The following is a 20,873-nucleotide window of genomic DNA, read 5'->3' as shown; positions in this document are numbered from 1 at the left end:
TTTTTCTTGGTCATTTTTTTTTTACAATAATGTAATTAATTTTAGTATTTATTTTTTAATGCATTATTGATATTATTATTTGTTTTATTTTTACAATTTATAAATAATAACTATAATTATATCGGTATTATTATTAAAGGTAGTAGTAGTCGTGAATTATTACGTTTTATTTAGTTCTTTTAGTATTGATAGTTTTAGTATTAATAACTAATATTATTTTATTTATTATTTTATATATTTATTGTTTTTATTATTTAAGACTTATATTTTAAATTTTTTCTTATAGTCTTTTATAATTGGTTGTTAATGAATTTCAATAGCATTAATCATTATAATTCATATATTTTTCCAGTTTGTTTTTATAGCATTTGTCATCTTAATATTATTAATTATTTATTATCTCATTAATTTTTTATGTATAATGTATTTTAAGGCATTTTTTCAGTAGTAGTTTATTATTAAAAATATTCATTAAAATAATATTTTTATTTTCCTAATTTTATTTATTTGTTTTTGTAGCATTTGTCATCTTTATATTGTTATTTGTTCTTTATCTCACTTATTTTTATTCTTTATTTATAACATTTTCTAAATAGTCCTTTTCATTATAATAATGCTTTTATTTTTCCAATTGAATTTCATTATTTGTTTTCATAGCATTTATAATCTTTATATTATTATTTATTCATTATCTCACTTAGTTTTTTAATTATTTATTCTTATGCTGATTATTTTTTTCTTTCACATAATAACATTATTATATAAGTCACATTTCCCCAAGATGGCGGCAGTGACAGAGGTTACCATGGTTATCAGCGACACATCCTGACCTCCTCGTTCTTTTGACGTAGTCTGTAAATCAATCCACAAACACACACACACGCGCGTGCGGACACACACTTTGTCACATCTTCCATCCTCCTGAAACACTGTTGGTATGAGAGCGTCCAAACTACCACACACACACAGACACACACACAGAGCGGCATGCCCCAGGGTGTTCTGGGATAGTGGAGTGTTTTTTCTTCCAGCTGATGCTCTCGAGGTGGGAGGGGGGGGCTGGAGTCGAGGGTGTGTCGTCTTCACATTCCGGCGCTTTCCTAAAACAACAACAGTATTTATTTATAACGCATTATTTGTTATTAGTGCACATTTAATTCCGTCCTGATTGCACGCTCGCTCTTACTACCAACTTCCACCCCGGCACAAACCTCATTGTTGCTGTAATTAATCATTATCGCGTTAATTTTGAAGCATTCGTTTGATTAGAACACCACTCGGAAAAAAAAAGACCCACACTGGTTGTTTTTGTTTCTTAAATCACTTCCTGCGAGCAAAATAGAACCTTCAATAACGAGAGCGTGGCGTGGAAACATCTTTAGATTTGCTCTGACTTCTGTGTTTCATTTACATTTGCTCGTTTGCACGTTTCCACATTTGTCTTTTGCTGTATTTAGGCACATATGCACGGCACTCTGTGTGTGTGTGTGTGTGTGTGTGTGTGTGTGTGTGTGTGTGTGTGTGTGTGTGTGTGTGTTGGGGGAACTCGGTGTGACGTGGGGTTTTTTTTGTTTTTTTCTCCCCCCTCTTTTTTGAGAGGCTCCAGATGGCTGAGAGACAGGTGAGCCAATTAGCGAGTCTCACTACACAGCAACATCATCACACCGGCGGAGCACGACAGCCAAACACACACACACACACACACACACACACACACACACACACGAAACATACCAACATTGCTCATGACTGCGCTGTAGTGTTAACATCAGCGCTATAATGCTCTGATATGTCTCTCAGTCAGTCAATACGCCGTCACGAGCCTGTTGATGTCGTCGCGGATATGAAATTGATTTTACAATATGTAACGATGTTGGGAATGATGACAAATGATCCTCTAATTTTAGCTTATTATCGCGGCCGCCTGCAACATACAGCGCTGTGTGCCTATAGTGTGGCCCATTATGCACGTTTCATACGACCCAGAAAACAGGCATAATGGGCAGATTTGAATTGATTTGCTTGTGTATTCATTTATTTTCAAGGAGCCAAAAATATTTCAGCGAGCCTCGCTGATGTTCATTATAATTCTAATGAAGTCGAAATCTTCACAAAAGAGGAGAGAGCGGCAGGAAGACGGCATGTCTAAACACAACAACAACAACGTCTATCTCTCTCTTTCTCGTCATCCCTCGTTCCCTCTTTCTACCCCTCTGTTTTCCTCCTCTCACGTCATCTCTTTCGCTCTATTTCAGTGCCGAATATGAGACGTAGAAAATGCACATTTTGCCATTAATGAGCCATCAGCCGCTGTGGAAAACACAGCCACACCTGACCCCGGGCACTCCTCCACTCCCGGCTTCTATATGCAAACAATACCTGCGCACGTATGCATCCTTATGATGCAACACACACTTATACGGCGCTTATTTTTTGGATGGCTCCTGTGTGTTTGTGTATTTTTCTTTTTGTTAAGGGATAATTGAGCAGCCATGACGGCCGCTTTCCCACCTAATGGAAGGGGACAAATTAATCTCCCTGTGCTAATGTCTGCAAATGGAACAGGACCACTCCTGCCACCTCCATGCTCAACCAACCTGCTGTGACTGAGTGTGTGTGAGTGTCAGGTTGAGCCTGATCTGATGATGGGTGTCATGCAGCTTGTGTGATTCAGAAATGGTCGGACACTTGAAAATGATTTCTGATTCCCATTCTCGAAACAGTTTTAAAGCTCTAAAGAATCTCATGTTCTCTTTTAACCAACCAAAGATCTGGAAACACTTGTATTTGGCAGTGTAGTTTCAAGGTCAACTCTTTATTGAATCTATAGAGTTTTCAGTCCTACACACCTGTTATGATCATAGTTAGGTCTTGGCAATGTGTAGACAATGAAAAATCTATGAACTCTAAACTATATTTTCAATGAAATACCTTGATATTGATATTTTAGGGTTGACTTTTGGTGCTTACACAAAATATTTCCACTGATTTTTTGATAAATAATCACCAGTAATGTGACTATAGTGACTAGTTGGATAAAGGCAAATAATAGGACAGACTGGTCAGTTCAGAAAATGACGTCACTTTACTGTAATACAACCTTAAAAACCAGGAAAAGGCAATATAACAACATTCAAAGTCTCATATCACAGTATCAGTGTAATATCGATATATTGCCAAGCTCTAATTATAGTGGGTAAAATTTATTTTGACTGTTTTATCTGTTGGTGTTTGGTTTTGAAATGGACGAAAACAAAATTTTACATATTTAAATAGTTACTTAAATCAGCAGGTCTCAACTGGTCTGACCACTGGGTTCAGATTTCCGCTTAGTCATGAGTTCAAGGTCCCGCAGTTTAATATAATCATACTTTTGTTTGGCCGTGTCGTTGAGTTAGTTTGCTGTGTCCGTCAAGTAGCTTCCCATTAGTCACTCACTCTACAGCAGGAAACGGCACTTCAGAGTAAAAGGAAATTTACTGTACTGTAAACTAAAGTGTGTTTTTGTAAACTTGACACATTTGCGAGTCACTTGTGGTCCATTTGGATTGGGACCATCCCACTAGTTAGGAACCACTGACTTAAAAGACTATTCAGGGTCTTACTGTCCAACACAACCTCACTCCGAACTCACGATATACAACAGCTTGGGCAGTGGCCCTACGCTTCAAACTGTGACCCTTTAGGTACCCCTTTAGCATCAGTTTTGGACATGTCGGATTCCGCTTATTACATATATGCAGTCTTTTCAAAATAAAATTTCATGTTCACATGAAGTGTGCATTACTACTTTAGATGAAGGTGTCAAAACTACTTGGTAAGATCATGGTTTGGGTTAAAGTAAGTATGTTTGTTACCAGAGTTGAGCCAGAATACTTGGATGAAACAAGTTTCCGATATGGATAATGTACTTTTTACGAGTACGAGTATCAAATGTGTTGAAAACCGTACTCCTGATAAAGGAAAGTCCCCATTGGGTAGCTGTGGTCAGTCTCTTACCCTTGTGATCAAAAATCATCTGTAATACCCACTTCCTGTTCAAAATCCAGTTCAAATCATCCCTATTTATTACGTAACTTAGGTTGCGTCCCTAGGCTAACTGGTATGTGTCACTTGAGTCATGTTGCGTACGTCAGAGTAACTACATCTTAGGATTGACTTTTGGTTTCTCAAGGGAGACGAGTAGCGCTGTCCTGGGTGAAAGTCCTGTGTCTGTTGGACCGACCTCTCCATCCCGATCTCCTCCCTACACAGACTTTCTCGTTCTTTAGACTACGTCAGTGGAGTGGTTGGTTTTACACTGGAGTTACTTGAAGGCCCAGTGTGTCTTATTTAGACGCTAAAGGTGCCTTCTGCGCTGGTATCAGACGCCAAGAGACACTGACCAAGCTGCCGTATTCGACGCCCTGAGAATGAGAACAGGTTGTATTTTCCAGGATAGGTGAACGCACATGTGAATGTCAAAGTATTACGGATCCACTGATCCACGCCAACGTATTTGTACCAGTGCTGATATCAATATGATGACATGAACATCGTGTCTGCTATGATGTATATATAATATATATTACTTAAAAATACTTCCAGTGAGTTCCACAGAGTGAGGTGTGTAGCTTTTGAATTTGAGAAAGGAGAGTACTGCTATCAGATCAGATTGGTGTTTGATGGCCAAATTTGTGTTACACGAAAGTCAGAGGCTGCATGGATGTGAACACTGTGGATTGGCCTTCAGGCCCAGATCAGACAGAAGACTTTAAGGTGTACTGCAGGTGCTAGAAGTGTCAGAGGAGGGCTTAAGAAAGACAGGGGAATTGTAACCAACTGCAGTAAAACAGTACATAGAAACAGATTGGTTTCTCAGGAACTCTTGTCATCCATTTGCGGGTTAGGGTTAGGGTTAGGGTTATTCAACCTCATCTTGACTTGGAGTTGCCTTACTTAAGACGTACCTTGAATGTCTGTTTGTTCTGCCTGTGCATTGTAAGGACTTGATCAGATTTGAAACACTGTTAACATTTAAACCAAAAGCAAAGTGTTCAGATGACAAGGTTGGAATCTTCAGACGACGTTCTGTTTGCTTGTGAAGTCTTGACATTTCTCTTGGACTAAGATTCAGATTGTGCGAAATCTGTGAACAGCATTTACAGCTGCGTCTCCTCAAACACCTGCATCAGTCTGACTGCAGCCTGTGTTCACGTTTGTTCATATACAAACGTTACAAACGTTTGTGGAGGAAAACGGGGTGAGAGGCCGGGTGAATGTCATCCTATTTTCCCATCTTAATAGCCCATGATCCTGCAGCCGTTCTGCCTCCTAAGCCTCTTCCCGTGGATGACCTCCAGGGAAGATTGTGTTGCTGCTGTTGGAGTACAGAGGAGTTGATTACGCGGCAGTGCCGGGGCTTTGTTCTAAGCGTACGCCCGTCCTTGGCTTTAGAGAGAGAGTGAGCGAGAAAAGATTTAGATGAAGAAGAAGAGAAAGAAGAGGAATCTTATCTCTCCCTCGGGGTCTTGCATCCTTTCATTCCAGATTGTCTTGGTGACCTTCTGGCCCCGCCTGGTTTATCCCGACCCTCCGCTGCATCGCTTGTTTACTGTCCCATAATGACATTGTCAATGGCAACAATACGTCCGCTTATCGCCAGGTGTCGGCCGCCACAATGGCTGAATGGCGGCGTAATGGAAAGGAGAATTCGTCCCGTTGTCATCTTGAAGTCTTTGGAGGCGCTCTCCTACTTGGCCGTGTGTGCCGGTGAAAGATAAGATTAATTCTTCATATCGCCGGCTGATTGCGGAATCTTGTATCTAATGCAATTTTTATTTCTCACCCCCCTGCACACCCTCCTTCCCCTCCTTTCTTTCAAACTGCAGAGTCAAGCATTTTTTTCTTCTCTCTTTGGGGAAAAAAATCTAAATAATTTATCTGTGTTTTGGTGCATTTTTTCCCCTCCTGTACTTACAGGGAGAGTGGAGAGAAATGGAACAGAGACAGACAGGAGGAAAGGCAGATGAGAGTGTTTTTTTTTTCTTCTTTTTTTTTTGAATGGGATGAACGTGAGCAGCATGCTGAGGGGAGTAAGAAAAGGGAGCAAAGGATGGCAGGAGGGAGGCAGACGGGGTGGAGGGAGCGAACCCCTCGCTTGGCTCTCGGCTGGAGAGGGGCCAAAGAGGAGCCTGCAGACTTTGGTAATCCCTCTTTTATTAATATGAAGCCAAGCTCAGCAGAATGTAGGCTCACAGACATAACAGAGCTGCTTGCAACCGACTGTCTTTAGGCCTCTGTGTCTGTTTCTTACATGCAGATCTGCTTCACTGGCACGACTGGCTGAGTCCCACCCCTCCCATTTGCCGGGCCAGTAAACCGCCAGTCAATTAAAGCGGCCCCAGTCCAGCGCGCTTCCGCCCGGCGAGTCGAGCTCTCGAGTCTTTTGATCCCGCTTGAGTCCCGGCCTTGGTGTTTGGCACAAAAAGCATCCTGCGTCCTCGCCGAGCCCTGCATGTTACCATGACAACCTCCCCTTACATCACTCAGTGCCCCCCATGTAGCCAATGGGCATTGACCTTTCGCTGTCAGAGCGTGTTAGGGAGCGAGAGATACAGAGGGAGAGGGACGGAGAGAGGGAGAGGGAAGCAGGCACTCGCCGGAAACAACAAACACAAATAGGTCATTAAATTGTAAACACAATTTAAAAGAGACAGAGGCTGCTCGGTTTGAGTCGTGGCCTCAAGTTACTGCGATGTCAGCGCCGGAGTGAGTGTGTTTCCTGCGAATGACAAAAACAGCATGCTTGTCTTCAGAAGGCATGATGTCACAGCTCAGCGGGGAGGCCAGTGGACTCCAAACCTATGAAATCCTGTAAAAACCAGGATTTCAATGGGGCTAAATTTGGCATACTGCACACAGGGAGCTACTGGATGGCACCAGTGTCTCCTCCCTGCAACCTCTAGCTTATGTCTCTCCCAGACGATGCCATATGTCCTCCAACAGTAGCCCTTCAACACAGGAGCACGTGCAGAGAGCAGGTTTAGAGCAGCAGGCAGATAGAGACAGATACCAGCCTTCAGAGGCGTTCTCATAAGATGAAATGCATTTAGTGTGGAAGTACCAATTTTAAAGGCAACTGGATGGCATCACAGTGAAATGAGCTTGGTTTTGAGGAGTTGTGCAACCCAGTCACCAGAATAAACGTTGGTATAGTGTGTTTCTGCAAAACGTTTCATATTTGCGGATATGTCGAAACATTATATTTCTTCATAATTCAAGTTAATGTTGTGAAAGCACTGTGGTTAACGTGTGGTTAGGTTTAGGTTTAAAAACCTTAAGGTTAGGGTTAGGGTTTGGTCACCACAAACATGGCTGGATATGTCTCAAACTAATGTTAAAAACCTGCTTTTGTCACTACGAAGATGGCTTGACATGCCCCAAACTCTTCAGAAAACAAAGAAAAGAAATGCCACTTTTGTCGCTGCGACCACCGCTCGACAGGTCCTGATATAAAACATACATACAGTACATGCCTGTATATCCCAAATGGACGTTAATTAATACCTGCTTTTGTCGCCACAAACATTGCTGGACATATCCCAAACTGACCTTAAAACGTACATGCTTCTGTTGCTTCAAACTCCACTGGGAATGCCCCAGATTTACTTTTGAATTAGTCATATTTGTCGTTACAAATGCTGCTGGAAATGTCCGAAACTGATGTTAAAAGTACTGCTGGACACGTCCCAAAAACGTATTAAAAATATCAATGTTTTTAGCTACAAACACCACTGGACTTGTCCCAAACTGACCTTAAAAATATGTGCTTTTATTGCAACAAATATCGCTAGACATGTCCCAAGCTGACGTCAAAAAATACCCACTTTTGTCTCTAGAAACGCTGCTGGACAAGCCCCACTCCCTTTTACAGAAAATACCTGCTTTTGTTGCTACAGACATGACTGGACATATCCCGAACTGACACACAAAATAGTTGCTTTTGTCGCTTGGCATGTCCCGAACCAGTGTTTAAAAAGTACCTGCTTTTGTTACTACAAATGTCGCTGGAAATGTCCTGAACTTTTGTTGAAAAGAACTGCTTTTGTTGCTCCAGAATCCTCTAGAACCTGGAATTTGTACCCAGATTTATGAGTATTTAACATTATTCACCTGCCATTGTCTTGGTACTTTGGAAATTCTCTTACCTGCATGAAAACAATGTGTCAGGAACCTTTGGCTTTCATGGAAAACTTTACGGCAGGTTAGATAGGTCTAATACCTGAAGTGACTTTTTTAATGAATTACACACATTAATATTCAAAGTTTAGATTTGTGTCCCATGGTGCAAGATAGTTTCCAGCCTGACGAGAAGGAGGAGACTACATCACTGGAGCACAGGAGCAACTCTCGCATGACAGCAGGTTTTTGTGTTGCTGCTGTTTCTTGTCAGCATTTAGAAATCACGGACCATGATGTCAGGAAACTGCACGCAACTCGCTCATGTTTACAACCTCATCTGACACGTGATCCCACAGATTACTGAGGCGGAGAGAGAGGAAAGAAGTCTAAAGGGCAAAGCACACAGGCTGTGTCACTTAGCATCACGTCATGTGACACGCTGGACGTGCTATACAGTCAGACGGAGTCATCAAGGTACTTTAGATGGTATGAGCCGATTGACGGGGTGACAGTGATCAAATTGACGCAATTGTGCTGTGTCATGTCGTGGAATCACTCACAAGGCGATCACGTCACGTCGACGATGGAAACAGGACAGTGGTGTCGCCTGACATGGCCTTAGTGATGCTGCTTCACCCAGCACCACATGGATTTGGGGCTTGCATAGAACGCAATAAGCAGGGGTATTATAATGGATGCAATACACCACTTTTAGTTTTTTCACTGCAGAAAACTTGATAATGTAACTGGCATGGGGATTTTAATTAGAAAAACAGGGTTTAACTTGAGCATCCTGAATGGGACTGTTGCAGCCCCATTTTAAAATTTAAGTGTTTTTTTATGCAAAAATACTGCCTAGAGCGGCTTTAATATCCGAGTGTCTGCAGAAATATGAGCTATTGTCAGTGTAAATAACAAATCATCAGTCATCATTGTCAGCCCACAAAAACTGGAACATTTGTAGGACTTAATTGTGTATGTTAATTCGAAAGCGTCGCTCCATTCACCACACTTTGATGCTGTATATTATTTCCCTCTTTACATCCAGCCTCCACTGTAATAAACAGTAAGCAACATATGATCAGTGGCTGCAGCATCTGTTTGATTTGAAATGCATGAGATCATTATATCAGAGTGCTGGTGGCCCGTTCTCTGCTCTTATTCACCACTTTTTTGTTGACACGCTCGCCATGTGTCAATATTTGTCATCGTTGCGCGCCTGCCATCAGTTTTGGCTGAGACAAAGTGCAATGAGAGGCCGATCCGATTTGAATGGTAAACAACAGAGGCGGAAATGGGTAATCAAGTTAGAAGTCGGCAAAAGTGCCCGCTGCATTTTAATGGCGGTGGCCCGTGCACGCCGGATAATTTAGGATTTCAATTGTTGTTGTTTTTCAGTGAAATGCAGGTGTTTTGTGAAGACAGACGATTTTGCCCCGTATGCCAAACATTCTAATGAAGCTCACGTACAATCCATAATTTTAACTATCCCCCACCTGCCAGCTAGCCACACACACACACACGTATACACACACAAACACAGAGTGCACAAACATTCATAGTACCCACACACATACACACAATATGCACTAATGAAGCTGTTCTCCTCTCCTCTCTTTTTCGTTCCTGGCTCAGTGAAACATGCATAAATCATAATAAACAGAGAGATGAATTTTTAATCAGCAGCTCCCTGCCTGTGTCTTCAGCCCAGCCTCCTATGGGGAGGAGAGGCTGTGATGTGCCAGGTATATGGAGCAGGATCTGGCAGCGCCTCCTTGGGGAGGGCTACTCACTGAGACATGCCTGTCTGGGCTGCCTCTTCCTGGGCATGATCTGCTGGACCGGGCCGTCTCTCCGGGGACGAGGCAGGTACTGCCGAAACACGCCGTCTGTACCTGCAGGAGGGTTGGGTCCAGACAGGATGGGACATCTGAGGAGGGGGAAGTCTCGGTAATGTTACGGCATCAAGGCTCAGTCACACCTGTTGGTGTTCATCAAGATGCATGAGCATGAATAAAATATTCATTTGGGAAAACTTGGTGGGAAACTCAACAGACGTTATCTTTTTTTTTAATTTATTTTTTAAAATTTGTGATTGTAATTTTTTTTACTTACTAGTTTGGCATCATGTGCATTCACCAGATTTTAACCAAAAGATTTTGGTGAAAATATCAGGAGGCCCATGTCTCTTACAGGACCTGGGATTCATTTTCGGAATACCCACTTATCCTGATCTGTTATAAACACAGTTTTTTGTCAGCTCGACATATTCCAAACTGATGTTAAAAAATATCTGCTGTTGTTGCTACAAACAGTCTTGGACATGTCTTGAATTGTCATAAAATATACATACATAGAATTAATAAAAAAAGCACTTTATTTTGTTGCTACAAACACTGCTTCATATGTCCCAAACTGACCATAAGAAATATTTGCTTTCGTCGCTACAAACACACTGAACATGTACCAAACTGATATTTAAAAATACGTGCTTTTGTCACCTTAAATGCTACTAAACGTCCCGAACTGACATTTAAAAATACCCGCTTTTGTAGCCACAAACACAGCTGGACATTTCCTGAACTGACATTATTTGTTGCTGCAAACACTGCTGAAAGTGTCCTGAACTGACGTGAAGAAGTACCTGCTTTAGTAGCTGCAAACACTGTTGGACATGTCCTAAACCAACATTAAAAAAATACCTGCTTTTGATACAAACACTGCTGGACATAGTCCGAATTGACATTAAAATATTCCCTAGAAACACTGCTGAACGTGTCCCAAACTAAGGGAAAAAACCTGCTTTTGTTGCCTCAGACACTATTAAACATGTCTTGAACTGACATTAAAAAATACCCGCTTTTGTCGCTACAAACACTGCCAGAAGTGTCCTGAACAAAGGTTAAGAAATACCCACCTTTGTCGCCGCAGACACTGCCGGGCATGTCCCAAACTGACATTAAACAATACCCACTTTTGTTGCTACGGAAACCACTGGACATGTCCTGTCTGTTGTTAAAAAAAACACCTACTTTTTTGCTGCAAACGCTGCTGACCGCTGTCCTCAAAACACCTGTTTTTGTCGCTACAAACACTGCTTGACGTGCCCCAAACTTTTGTTAAAAAAAACCCTGCTTTTATTGCCCCAGAATCTTGTGGAGCCTGGGATTTGTACTCGGACTTATGGGTATTTCACATTTCAGGGGCCTGAGTGAGCTGTTTTTTTTATAGGAGAATTTCCGGGAAGGACTAATTTAGTCTTTTTATTATAGACTTGGTCCGACCATTCGCTGGATGTTTGTGGAAAGCTTAGGTGAGAATTGGATGCTGGAGTTTGGGAAGGCTCTTTATTATTAAAGCATCTAAACTGTGCAGCCATTGATGTAGCTGCAAATAAAAGGTCAATCAAAATACCACATCTAGTTGGTTTCATCTGATTTCACTGGATTCCGAGCACAAATCTGATTATGTTTTGTGAGACTCTGAGTGAGAGCAGAGCTGGTCAGGGGCATAATAGCAGAGGCTGGCGTTATTGCATATCTGTGTGATATACTAATATCTCGTTTTGCGGTTATCTCTTAATAAACTGAAAATTCAGTGCACGCTTGACTTGATGTTGAACTTGGCCTCTTTCCATCAGTTCAGTACAGCTTTACTATGATGTACATGATTTATTTACCTCATAAAAACTTCATGAAAGCTGAGTTAAGGTTGGTTTATTTTCCACTCTGTCTCCGGCTGCACATCTGAAGCCTTGGCCCGGCCGAGCTGTGACAACAACACAGAGATGATGTGCAGTAAATGTGAACAGTGGGCATCGTTGGCACGGCGCTGGGCCGGACTGGGCCAGCCCCAGCGGCCATGCAGGCAGTCCAGAGCTGGACCGGGGCTAGGCTGCTCTAGAGCTGTAGTATTAGACTCAAATAGGCCCACAACATAACAACATGAGCTGAGCTGTCACAGGGGATTACTTCAGCTAGGCAGGCCAGCGGGGTCTCCACTGCTCTGCTGCTCTAGCAGAGAGGGAGAGTGGAGGTTGTGGTTGTGGTTGTGGTGGAGGTGGGTGGGGGGGGGGGGTGCGCTTGTTTCTGCGTGAGAGAAAAGGGAACAACAGCAGAGGCTGAGAGGAGAGAAGCAAAGACGGGCAGTGAAAACAGGAAGAGAGAAAAAAAGAGGACAAAAGACGACAGAGGAAGAGTGTGTGAGAGCAGCTTGTAGCCTGATAAGGTGCGTTTGTTTGTTTGTAATGTTGGAGCACTCGTCCGAGCTGGGCTTTGTGGGGAGAGCGTCTGTCGATGCCGTGTGCTGCCCCCCTCCTGCAGCCGCAAGCGCAGGATCCATGGGGACCGACGAGCTGCTGCTGAGGTACACACACACATACGCATACACACACACACACACATGTACACGTGGTCACCCATTTTTCTGACCCAGATGCTGCTGCCGTGCATCCCTCTCGGGGATTGTTACACTTCCCTCTGAGGTGTGGCATTGTTGCATGGTCGGGTTTGTATCAACACGGTTTGTGAGCATTTTAATGCGGAGGAGGAAGAGGAAGAGGAGGAGGAGGAGGAGGAGGGGGCTAAACAAAGTACAGGTGCTGGCTTATTCCTTCATTTGAGGGGATTTGACGTCTTGCTCCGAACAGGTTTTGCTGTAATGCCTCCTACCTGGCACTCTGTCTCAGTGTTGTTGTTTCGATGGCGGGAGATTTCTCCCTGCTTTCCTGCAACTGTTTGCCCAGTCAAGCGTAACATCCAACGCTTGTACTTCTCCTTTTCTTTTTTTTGTGCTCTCCCTTTCTGTCTCTCTGTCTCCCTCCTGCTGTGTTAGCAGCGTTGTGTCCAGGACAAGCAGTTAAAGCTGATATACTAGGAAGTTAGAATCCGACTGGCATACGGTTCCATCAGCAGCTTTTCTTTTTTATCTATCTGCTTTTAAATAAAATATCTGGCAGTTCATTGTCATTCACCTTTGACATCAGGGATACATCTGTTATTTTTATTTATATACAGTATTTATTATACTGTTGTGTTTGCCCTTCAGCGAATTTACATTTTCGTATTATTCCACCCACATATGCATGAATATGCATCATTTATGTTCTTATTTCTTTCTTAGTGTCAAGAGCTGTAGTTTCTCATGATGCCAGCGCCGACTCTGAAGCTTCTGCTTATAAAATTCTGATATCTAAAAGTTTTAAAGTCCCACGGGGGGGTGAAGAAAATCAATCTTACAGTTAGTGATCGACAACTACACACTGACAAGCACATTAATATCTGCCTGACTGTAAAGATACTAGTTTATCCGTCTTAGACTTTTCTGTAAACATGTTTCTGCCGCTGGTTTGAAGGGGGCGGGGCTCTGTTGGCACAAGGTGATGTCACGTATTTCAACGTGGCAAAACGCATTCAACGTAGACGAGTGACCAAAGCCAGCCGAGGTGATATTCGCCAGAAGTCGTGGAATTTCATAATCACATTTTCCAGGCCTGGAAAAGTAATGGAAGTAATGAAAATCATTGAAAGTTTTGGAGCAGTCATGGAATTTTCTTGTGTGTAATAAGGTTTTTGTTCCTTGGATAACTGTCCTAGCATATTTGTTTCCTGAAGCTGTCGATGTTAGTAGCTCTAATATGTGTCTAGGTGTGGCAGCATTTTGTTTACCATCACGAACGTATGTCCCTGTTCCGTTGCTCCCTCCATGTATGCTAGCTGGCTGTAATTATGTTTGAATAGAGTTTGAGTCTTAATTGTTTGACAAACGCTGGGAAAGTAGAGCAAGAAATTTTTCATGACTTTTTTTTATTACGGGTCCTTGAAAAGTGTTAAAAAGTTGATTCGTGCTAAATGTGGGCAGTGCTAGGTGTGACGCATGGAAAGCTAATGTTAGCTAGCTGGCTAATAAATACCTAGCCTCTAGAAACAGCGCCAGGCTTTGAAGCCAATTTTACATAGTGGCCAAAAGTGGAATTACAGCCTCCGTGTCCATCACATGATGCACTGGGGCCTAAAAAGACTTTTCCCCGTAGACTTACACTGAGAAAGAGGTGTCGGTACAATGGAAACATTTGTTTGAGTGCCACAACCCTCAAGAAATGACTCATTATTGGGAATTAATCAATTCGGTTTGATAACATTTCAGAAGTCTAGAAGAGCAGTACGATTAATTAGTTTTATACCTATTCAAGTTAGCAAAATGCTAAACTGAAATTTAGCCATTCGGTCAGCAGAAGTTAGCCAGTTTCATACTGCGGAAATAGAGCTTCTTTGGCTTCATGTGCCACTGAGCAGCTTTCATAGAAATAAACTGGGCCTGCCTCCAATACTGTATCCAGGTCTCTTCATACGTCCATGATAAGAACCATGAAAATTAATGTTCTGGTCCATTTTCTATTTTCTTATGCTCCATGCCTTTCCATGGACTTACTGCCAGCAGGGCAACACCTCTCATTTGGTGGCAGTGTGTATTTTTAAAGGCCAGTATCATACAGTATTGGCTGGTTGAACAAGGCAACAATCACTGTCTCCTGCACACATACGACATTGATATTGGTTGAGGCTGTGACTTCGCTGGTCAAATATCACCAAAGTTGAACTTCACATGCAAATGTTCAGCGAAAGCAAATTTCTTATTGGCTTCTTTATTCACATTGAATTGATGTGAATGGGAGGCAAATATTCGCCATAATATGATCATTTTGGGTGTGTAACCATGCCCTAATGCTTTTGGCACATTTTATTGTATCTCTAATTGTTCAAAATAAGACTCTAAAGACACGTTATGACATGACAAGTCTTGCAGAAAAATACTTTTCAGTTGCTTTAGAACACTAGAAACTTGATTCAAGACGATCCAAATTTCTATCAGTATTCACCTTCAAAGGCAGCAAAGATCTCTAAAACCCAGATTTGTGTCAGTGGGGTTTGTTTTGTGGTATTGATTGCTTTAGAAGAAAGATAGATGGGAGGGTCTCAGTGTTAAGACCAGAGGCATCCGCTCGACCGAAGCTGGATTTGACATTTTCCAAGCCAACTGAATTCGTGTTTGTTGTTATTTAATTTTATCAGTCCAGGTCTGTCTCCTTTCCTGTACGTTTTAAACCCAAACGGAGAGATGATGGATGATGATATTTCTTCTGAACTCCCCTCCTGTTGCATAAAAGATTGAGACAAGTGTCTGCTGCGCACCCTGATCATGAAAAACAGTCATGCTGAGGTTGACTTGTTTTGCAACGAGTCAACATATTTCATTGATGTTTGCAGGTAGTAATTTATTGCACCATAATTTACTGACTGAATCGGTGAATGCTTCATTGGGTGACAAATGAAACTGCTTTTGAGGCATGCACTTCATTTGCAATTTCCCGATGAAAAATATGACTTTGAACGGTTTCTGCATCAGGCGGTCGCTCCGAGCCAGAAACACGGGGGAAATTTTCCAGAGGTTTAGCCCATGTGCAGGACGGTAGAGTGACTGCAGTTGGGTTGAGGTAGCAGTGTACATCAGAGGACGGATGCCTTTGTAGTGCAGAAGGATTCAATACAGCAGAAATAAATAATGCAGTCAGAGAGATTAAGAACATTTTCATTGTTTGGGTCTGAAACAATAACTATGAGGTTTGAATCATGACTTTCAGCTTTTACTAGTGCAGAGCCTCTTTAAAACCGCCTGCTCACAACGGGCCGATTGCTTGGTCTCAGGTATTGCTGCTTGCACCTTTCTGGAAGACCGCTTGTTCAAACTTCACATCCAACACTGCAATTCCTTGTGTCCAGATCAATACAGCTGCCATGGCATAGTGGAGTCCTGAAGCAAAGCTGGAGTATAGGCAACATTCAGATGCAAAAGGCCACGAACATTTTATGCCCTCAACAAGTCAATGTTCGGCTATTTCCGGGGACAAAAGCGTTTATTCCGAAAGTAAGATTGGTGATGCTTCAAAGGTTTGAGTTTGTTGTAACGTTACATCTCTGGTTTCTCTTCATCTGTTCTTGAATATACTGGAACAAGCAAGCTATACCCAGCATGGCCTTAAGAGTTGGTCCTCTCTCAATCAGGCTCCCGGAAGAGTTCCAGGCTTTGACGCCGGTTTTCACAATGGCCAAACAATGGAATAACATGCGTCTTGTGATGCAGTGTGGCCCAAATGAAGCAAAGCAAAATTACTTGTTTGATTATAAGGATATAATACATTCAGTTTCATAACATTCCAAAAGTCTAGACCAGGGATCGGCAAACTTTACTAATAAAAGAGACATTATTGGCCAAAAAAAGAAAAAATTTGTCTGGGGCTGCAAAGCACATTTGAATAAAGGTAGCAGCCTATTAAGTCGAAATTAGCCCATCAACATTACAAATAGGTAGCAAATGAATCTGTCCACACATTATTAAATCCTCTATTTTCCTTTTTTGGATTTGTAATCCATAGCTAGCCTCGCTAGAGAGACTTTTAGAAGAAAAGGCACCAGGTCGTAGACATATGACGCACATTTTAATTGATCAAACTTTAAAACATTTTTTAATTCGATGTATAGGCGCCACATTGTAGAATGACAAACAATGCAACAATGACAAATGAAAATATGAATGTTAAAAAAAATAACTGTTATTCATTTCCATATAATTTTATGTCAAAACCACAGGGAGCTAGAAGAGAATGTCTAAAGAGCTGCATCCGGTTCGGGAGCCACAGGTTGCCTACCCCTGGTCTATAGAACTGCATCATGAAATTATTTTATCTCTAATCAAATTAGCAGAGAGCTTAACTGGAAGTCAGCCGTTCAGCCGGCAAAGGTCTGTAGTGCGTTTGCTCTAGGGGCAAAACAATGCGTTAAAATCTGGGTAATTTTATACCCAGGTAGTCAGTCATTTTGACTTCATGTGTCACTGGGCAACTTTTCTAGGAATGAATGGGGCCTCGTCTCCAGTGCTGTATCCAGTTCTTTATACATCCATGGCTGTACCCAGCATGCAGTTAATAGGGGTCCCCTTAGGCATGATGAAGGCGTGACCTGCCCTACTCTTCCTTACTCTGCCTCTAATTGGGTTACCCTGATATTCTAACCAATTTCACTCCTTATGTCTAAATCTAACCAACAAAGGCAACAAGCTTTCTCATCCTATAAAAAAGTATGGCATCCTGTAGATCTCAAGAGCTCAGGCTCAACACTGCACCTCCTTGGGTCCTCAGTAAAACACCTGGCAAGTATGAAGTTGATCAGATGAACGAATGTCAAGAAAGTTTAAGGACAGACAAACAGATAAAGTTAGATTGAGGGTGTTCACAGTTTAGGATTAGTGGCACTTTTTAAAAGAGTCTCACAGTTTCAGGAGAAATCCGCAGCAGAACAAAGATCCTAATTAAGCAGCCAAAGCAATCAAGAAGTCGTCAGGGCCAAATGGTGTAGAAGTCTTGAATGTCCGAGTCAGCCAACTGACCTCAGTCCAACTCATCAAGTGACTCACCTGCTGAAGACCAGACTAGAGGCCAAAAGTCCTGAGTAACGAGCGAGAAGTGAAGATGGCAGCTGTCACGGCCTGGCACAGCATCACCAGGGAAAGTATCAAGTTTCTGCTGATGTCATTCAGTCACTTTATCCAAATAGTAAATGTAATCTATCCAATAGATTGAGCAAAAATTGCCACATCTCCTTAAGTGTTCATGTGATGTGGATGCAGACACTTTCAAATTAAAAGCTGAAAGTGGAAGTTCATTGATTTTACACATCAAATCAGTTTATTGGTCACTCAGAGTTCTGCTCATTCTGGGAAAGCTGTTGTGTAATGTTGTTTGTTGCTCTGATTGGTGACGCTCTGCTTTACAAATCGGGGGGTGTGGACTTTGTGGTGTTTACCAGGCAGGGAGACAAAGAGAGACCATCAAGCTGTATCACAGGAAGTGCAGATCCAGTGTTTTCGGACTCATCCGAGAGACTTAAAGTGAGGGTGCGTCGGCCTCTGCTGCTTCGATTTTTGCCAATTCTCTTTTCAATCTGTCTCTCGCGAGTCCTCCAACTTTATAAGAGTGCAATACTCAGAGCACTCTGTAAAAGTTGGAACTTCATAGTCGCCGTGTCACTTCCAATCCAATGTGTTAAAGTGGTGTCTGGATACTTACAGGCTGCGGTATGACAGGAAGTAGGGGAGGAATCTAAGGGGAGGAATTTTGGTGAAAGCCGAGATAATCAGAGCGTTTTCCTATGAGAGTTTGACTGTGAGTTGATATATTTTTTTATGCTCCACCCTTCCACTTTCCTCTTCTTTCCCATCCTCTGGGTTTGGCGGTTAAACCAAGCGTCCCCTCCCACTCACCCCACACAGTGTGTCTAGCTAATGGTGTGGAGGATATTAGTCTTCTATTACAGATATGACCGTTGGTTGAGAGTCACTGCCTCTCCCGGCCATTTAGCCAAATGGGTCAGGGCAATGGGCGTTTAAACAGCCTCTTCTACCACCCCCCACACACACCCACTCCTCCCCGTCTCTCCTCCCAGCCTTCTTGAATCTGCTAAACCAACCGTCATCGCCTCGGCGAAGGGGAGCGCACCTCGTCTCCGCTACAACGATTTAATCTGCCGAGCACCTTTTCAATCAAAGAGTGTCAGGCAGGGCCGCTCTCGACACGACTCTAATACAATGCATGGACACACACGTACAGGAAGTGAGGGCTGGGCGAGGGTTTGGGGAGGGGAGTGCGGGCGGGGGGGGGCGCCGGCAAATACTCATGCGCGCACACGTGCACCGTACGCCCAGGCGCAGATCGATACTCGCAATCATCCAGGTGACAATGGGCGCAGGTTTATCAGCCCCTGATTCACACCGTGCTATCATCACCTTCGCACAATCACACAATCAAGGGGAGGGTGGCGTGGCAGGGTGGGGGGTGGCGTTCGGGGGGTTGGGAGGGAGAGGGTGCAGGTGCATATGTGAACGAGGAGGGAGGGAACAGAGCACGGGCGCTTGCAGGTACATGAAATGTGTGAATATGTGCGTGAAATGAATTGAAATGGGTGTGAAAGTGCATCTATTTGCGGGCGGATGTGTAGACACCTCCCTTTGTGTTTGTGAGTGTGTGTGTGTGTATTTGCAAATGGTTACTTTCCTATTGTGTGCGTATCGCATATGCGGGCGATGTGTTGTATTCCTCCATTTTTCTGAGTGTGTGTGAGAGTTTGTGCACGTACAGTACATCCGTGTGTGTGTGTGTGTGTGTGTGTGTGTTTGTGAGGGTGTGTGTGTGTCAGTTGTTATCAGAATGACACCATCCTGCTCTCTCTCCTGCAGCCCCAGAGGATCAGTGGAGCTGCACCAGTTTCAAATGAAAATAAATGAGAGGCAGTGACCGCTACTGCCTGGGTCCCACTTTAATGAGGAAAAGGAGCAGAGAGGGAGGGAGGGGAGGGTGGAGAGGGAGGAGAAGGAGGACAGAGGTGCAGGAGGGATGGGAAGGGAAGGGAGGACAGGGAGGGTGGGGCAAAGGCAGGCGGGGTGTGTGGGGGGGGAATTGGAGAGTGAGGGAGAGATTGGTCGGAGTTGGCGACGAGGGTGCCGAGAGAGACGAATGGAGAGGGGGGGATAGTGATAAATGGAGGGCCTCTCTCTGTCACCGATGCGATGGCCAATTACAGTTGGAGCGCGCTCCGATGCACTGCAGGTGGAGCGTACAGTGTTTTGAGTGGCCGGAGAATATCCCTCCATCCTCCATTTGCATTGAGAGGAGAAATCACTGCACAGTGTACAACTTAGAGCAGCTTTGGGGGGTTTTACTGTGCGATTCACTACAGCTGCATTCATGTCGTACGCCACTGCCCGTCTGGACTCCACTATGCTGGAGTATTTTTTACACCCTGTCCAGCTAAAACCCTGTATCTCCATATATAGTGGGTTTTCAGCGCTGAGATAAACCAAAGGATTATATGCTCCATTAAGGATTCTTCTTCCTCTACTTCTCAGGCTAATTAATCCCACTAAGGAGTCATAAAACATTGTTTCTCCAGCCTGTCCCCAACTCTCACACACATTTAGAATTCAGCCAAAGTGGGGTGTCGGGAGCACGGCTCTGTGCTAAGCTAGCTCAGGAGCAGCCCTTGCTAACAGAGAGTGACAGGGAGACCCTAATGTGCATTGGCTGCCTTTTACTGCAAACACTTTTTGCTGATATCAGTGAAATGACTTCTTTGGTATGATGTCATCAAATAGGGCAGAGTGTGCAGTGTTATGTTGCAAAACCAGGAGAGGACTGTAACTCTAGTTTTAATCCCCTGAAACATGGTTTAAGAGTTTTAATCAGCTTTGCAGATGATATTTTCACACACTGAAAAGAAACTGTTTTGACTTAGAAAAGTTTCAAGGCTGCCGTAAAATTTTAAGTTTACTGAATTTGAGGTGATTTTCTTCCAGTCAGATTAACCTAATTCAATTGTAGCTAAATGCTTTAAGTCAGTTAGGTTCCTGGTTCGAACCTTGGGGTGGAGGAGCACCCCCTTTGTGGAGTTTGCATGTTCTCCCTGTGTCAGCGTGGGTTTCCTCCAGGTGCTCCAGCTTCCTCCCACAGTCCAAAGACATGCAGTTTAATTGGTGACTCTAACTTGTCAGCTGGGACAGGTTCCAGCCCCTTAGTGACCCCTAACAGACAATGAATGAAAATGAATGAATTCAGATCAAGTAACCTAAACTAAAGGATTTCAGTACAACTTAATTGATGTCAA

The 20,873-nt window shown here is 43.1% G+C and overlaps 1 protein-coding gene across 8 annotated transcripts in view; it reads left to right on the top strand.

Moving 5' to 3' along the window:
* The window catches only part of celf2 (cugbp, Elav-like family member 2), a 318,322-nt gene that overhangs the window by 75,557 nt on the left and 221,892 nt on the right, over positions 1-20,873 (top strand). Inside the window, exon 1 of one of the 8 annotated variants that reach the window (XM_033614418.2) lies at positions 12,264-12,528. The exons of 6 other annotated variants lie outside the window; for them this stretch is intronic. In XM_033614418.2, the coding sequence (XP_033470309.1) occupies positions 12,410-12,528 (119 nt within the window). In that variant the 5' untranslated portion in view covers positions 12,264-12,409. Of the gene's footprint in view, positions 1-12,263; positions 12,529-20,873 lie in introns of those variants that run through there. One more of the 8 variants, XM_033614394.2, reaches the window with a different exon arrangement.

The sequence above is a fragment of the Epinephelus lanceolatus genome, chromosome 23 (assembly GCF_041903045.1).
Source record: "Epinephelus lanceolatus isolate andai-2023 chromosome 23, ASM4190304v1, whole genome shotgun sequence".
In the NCBI taxonomy this organism is placed as follows: domain Eukaryota; kingdom Metazoa; phylum Chordata; class Actinopteri; order Perciformes; family Serranidae; genus Epinephelus; species Epinephelus lanceolatus.
This window is presented reverse-complemented; position numbering and strand designations above follow the sequence as displayed.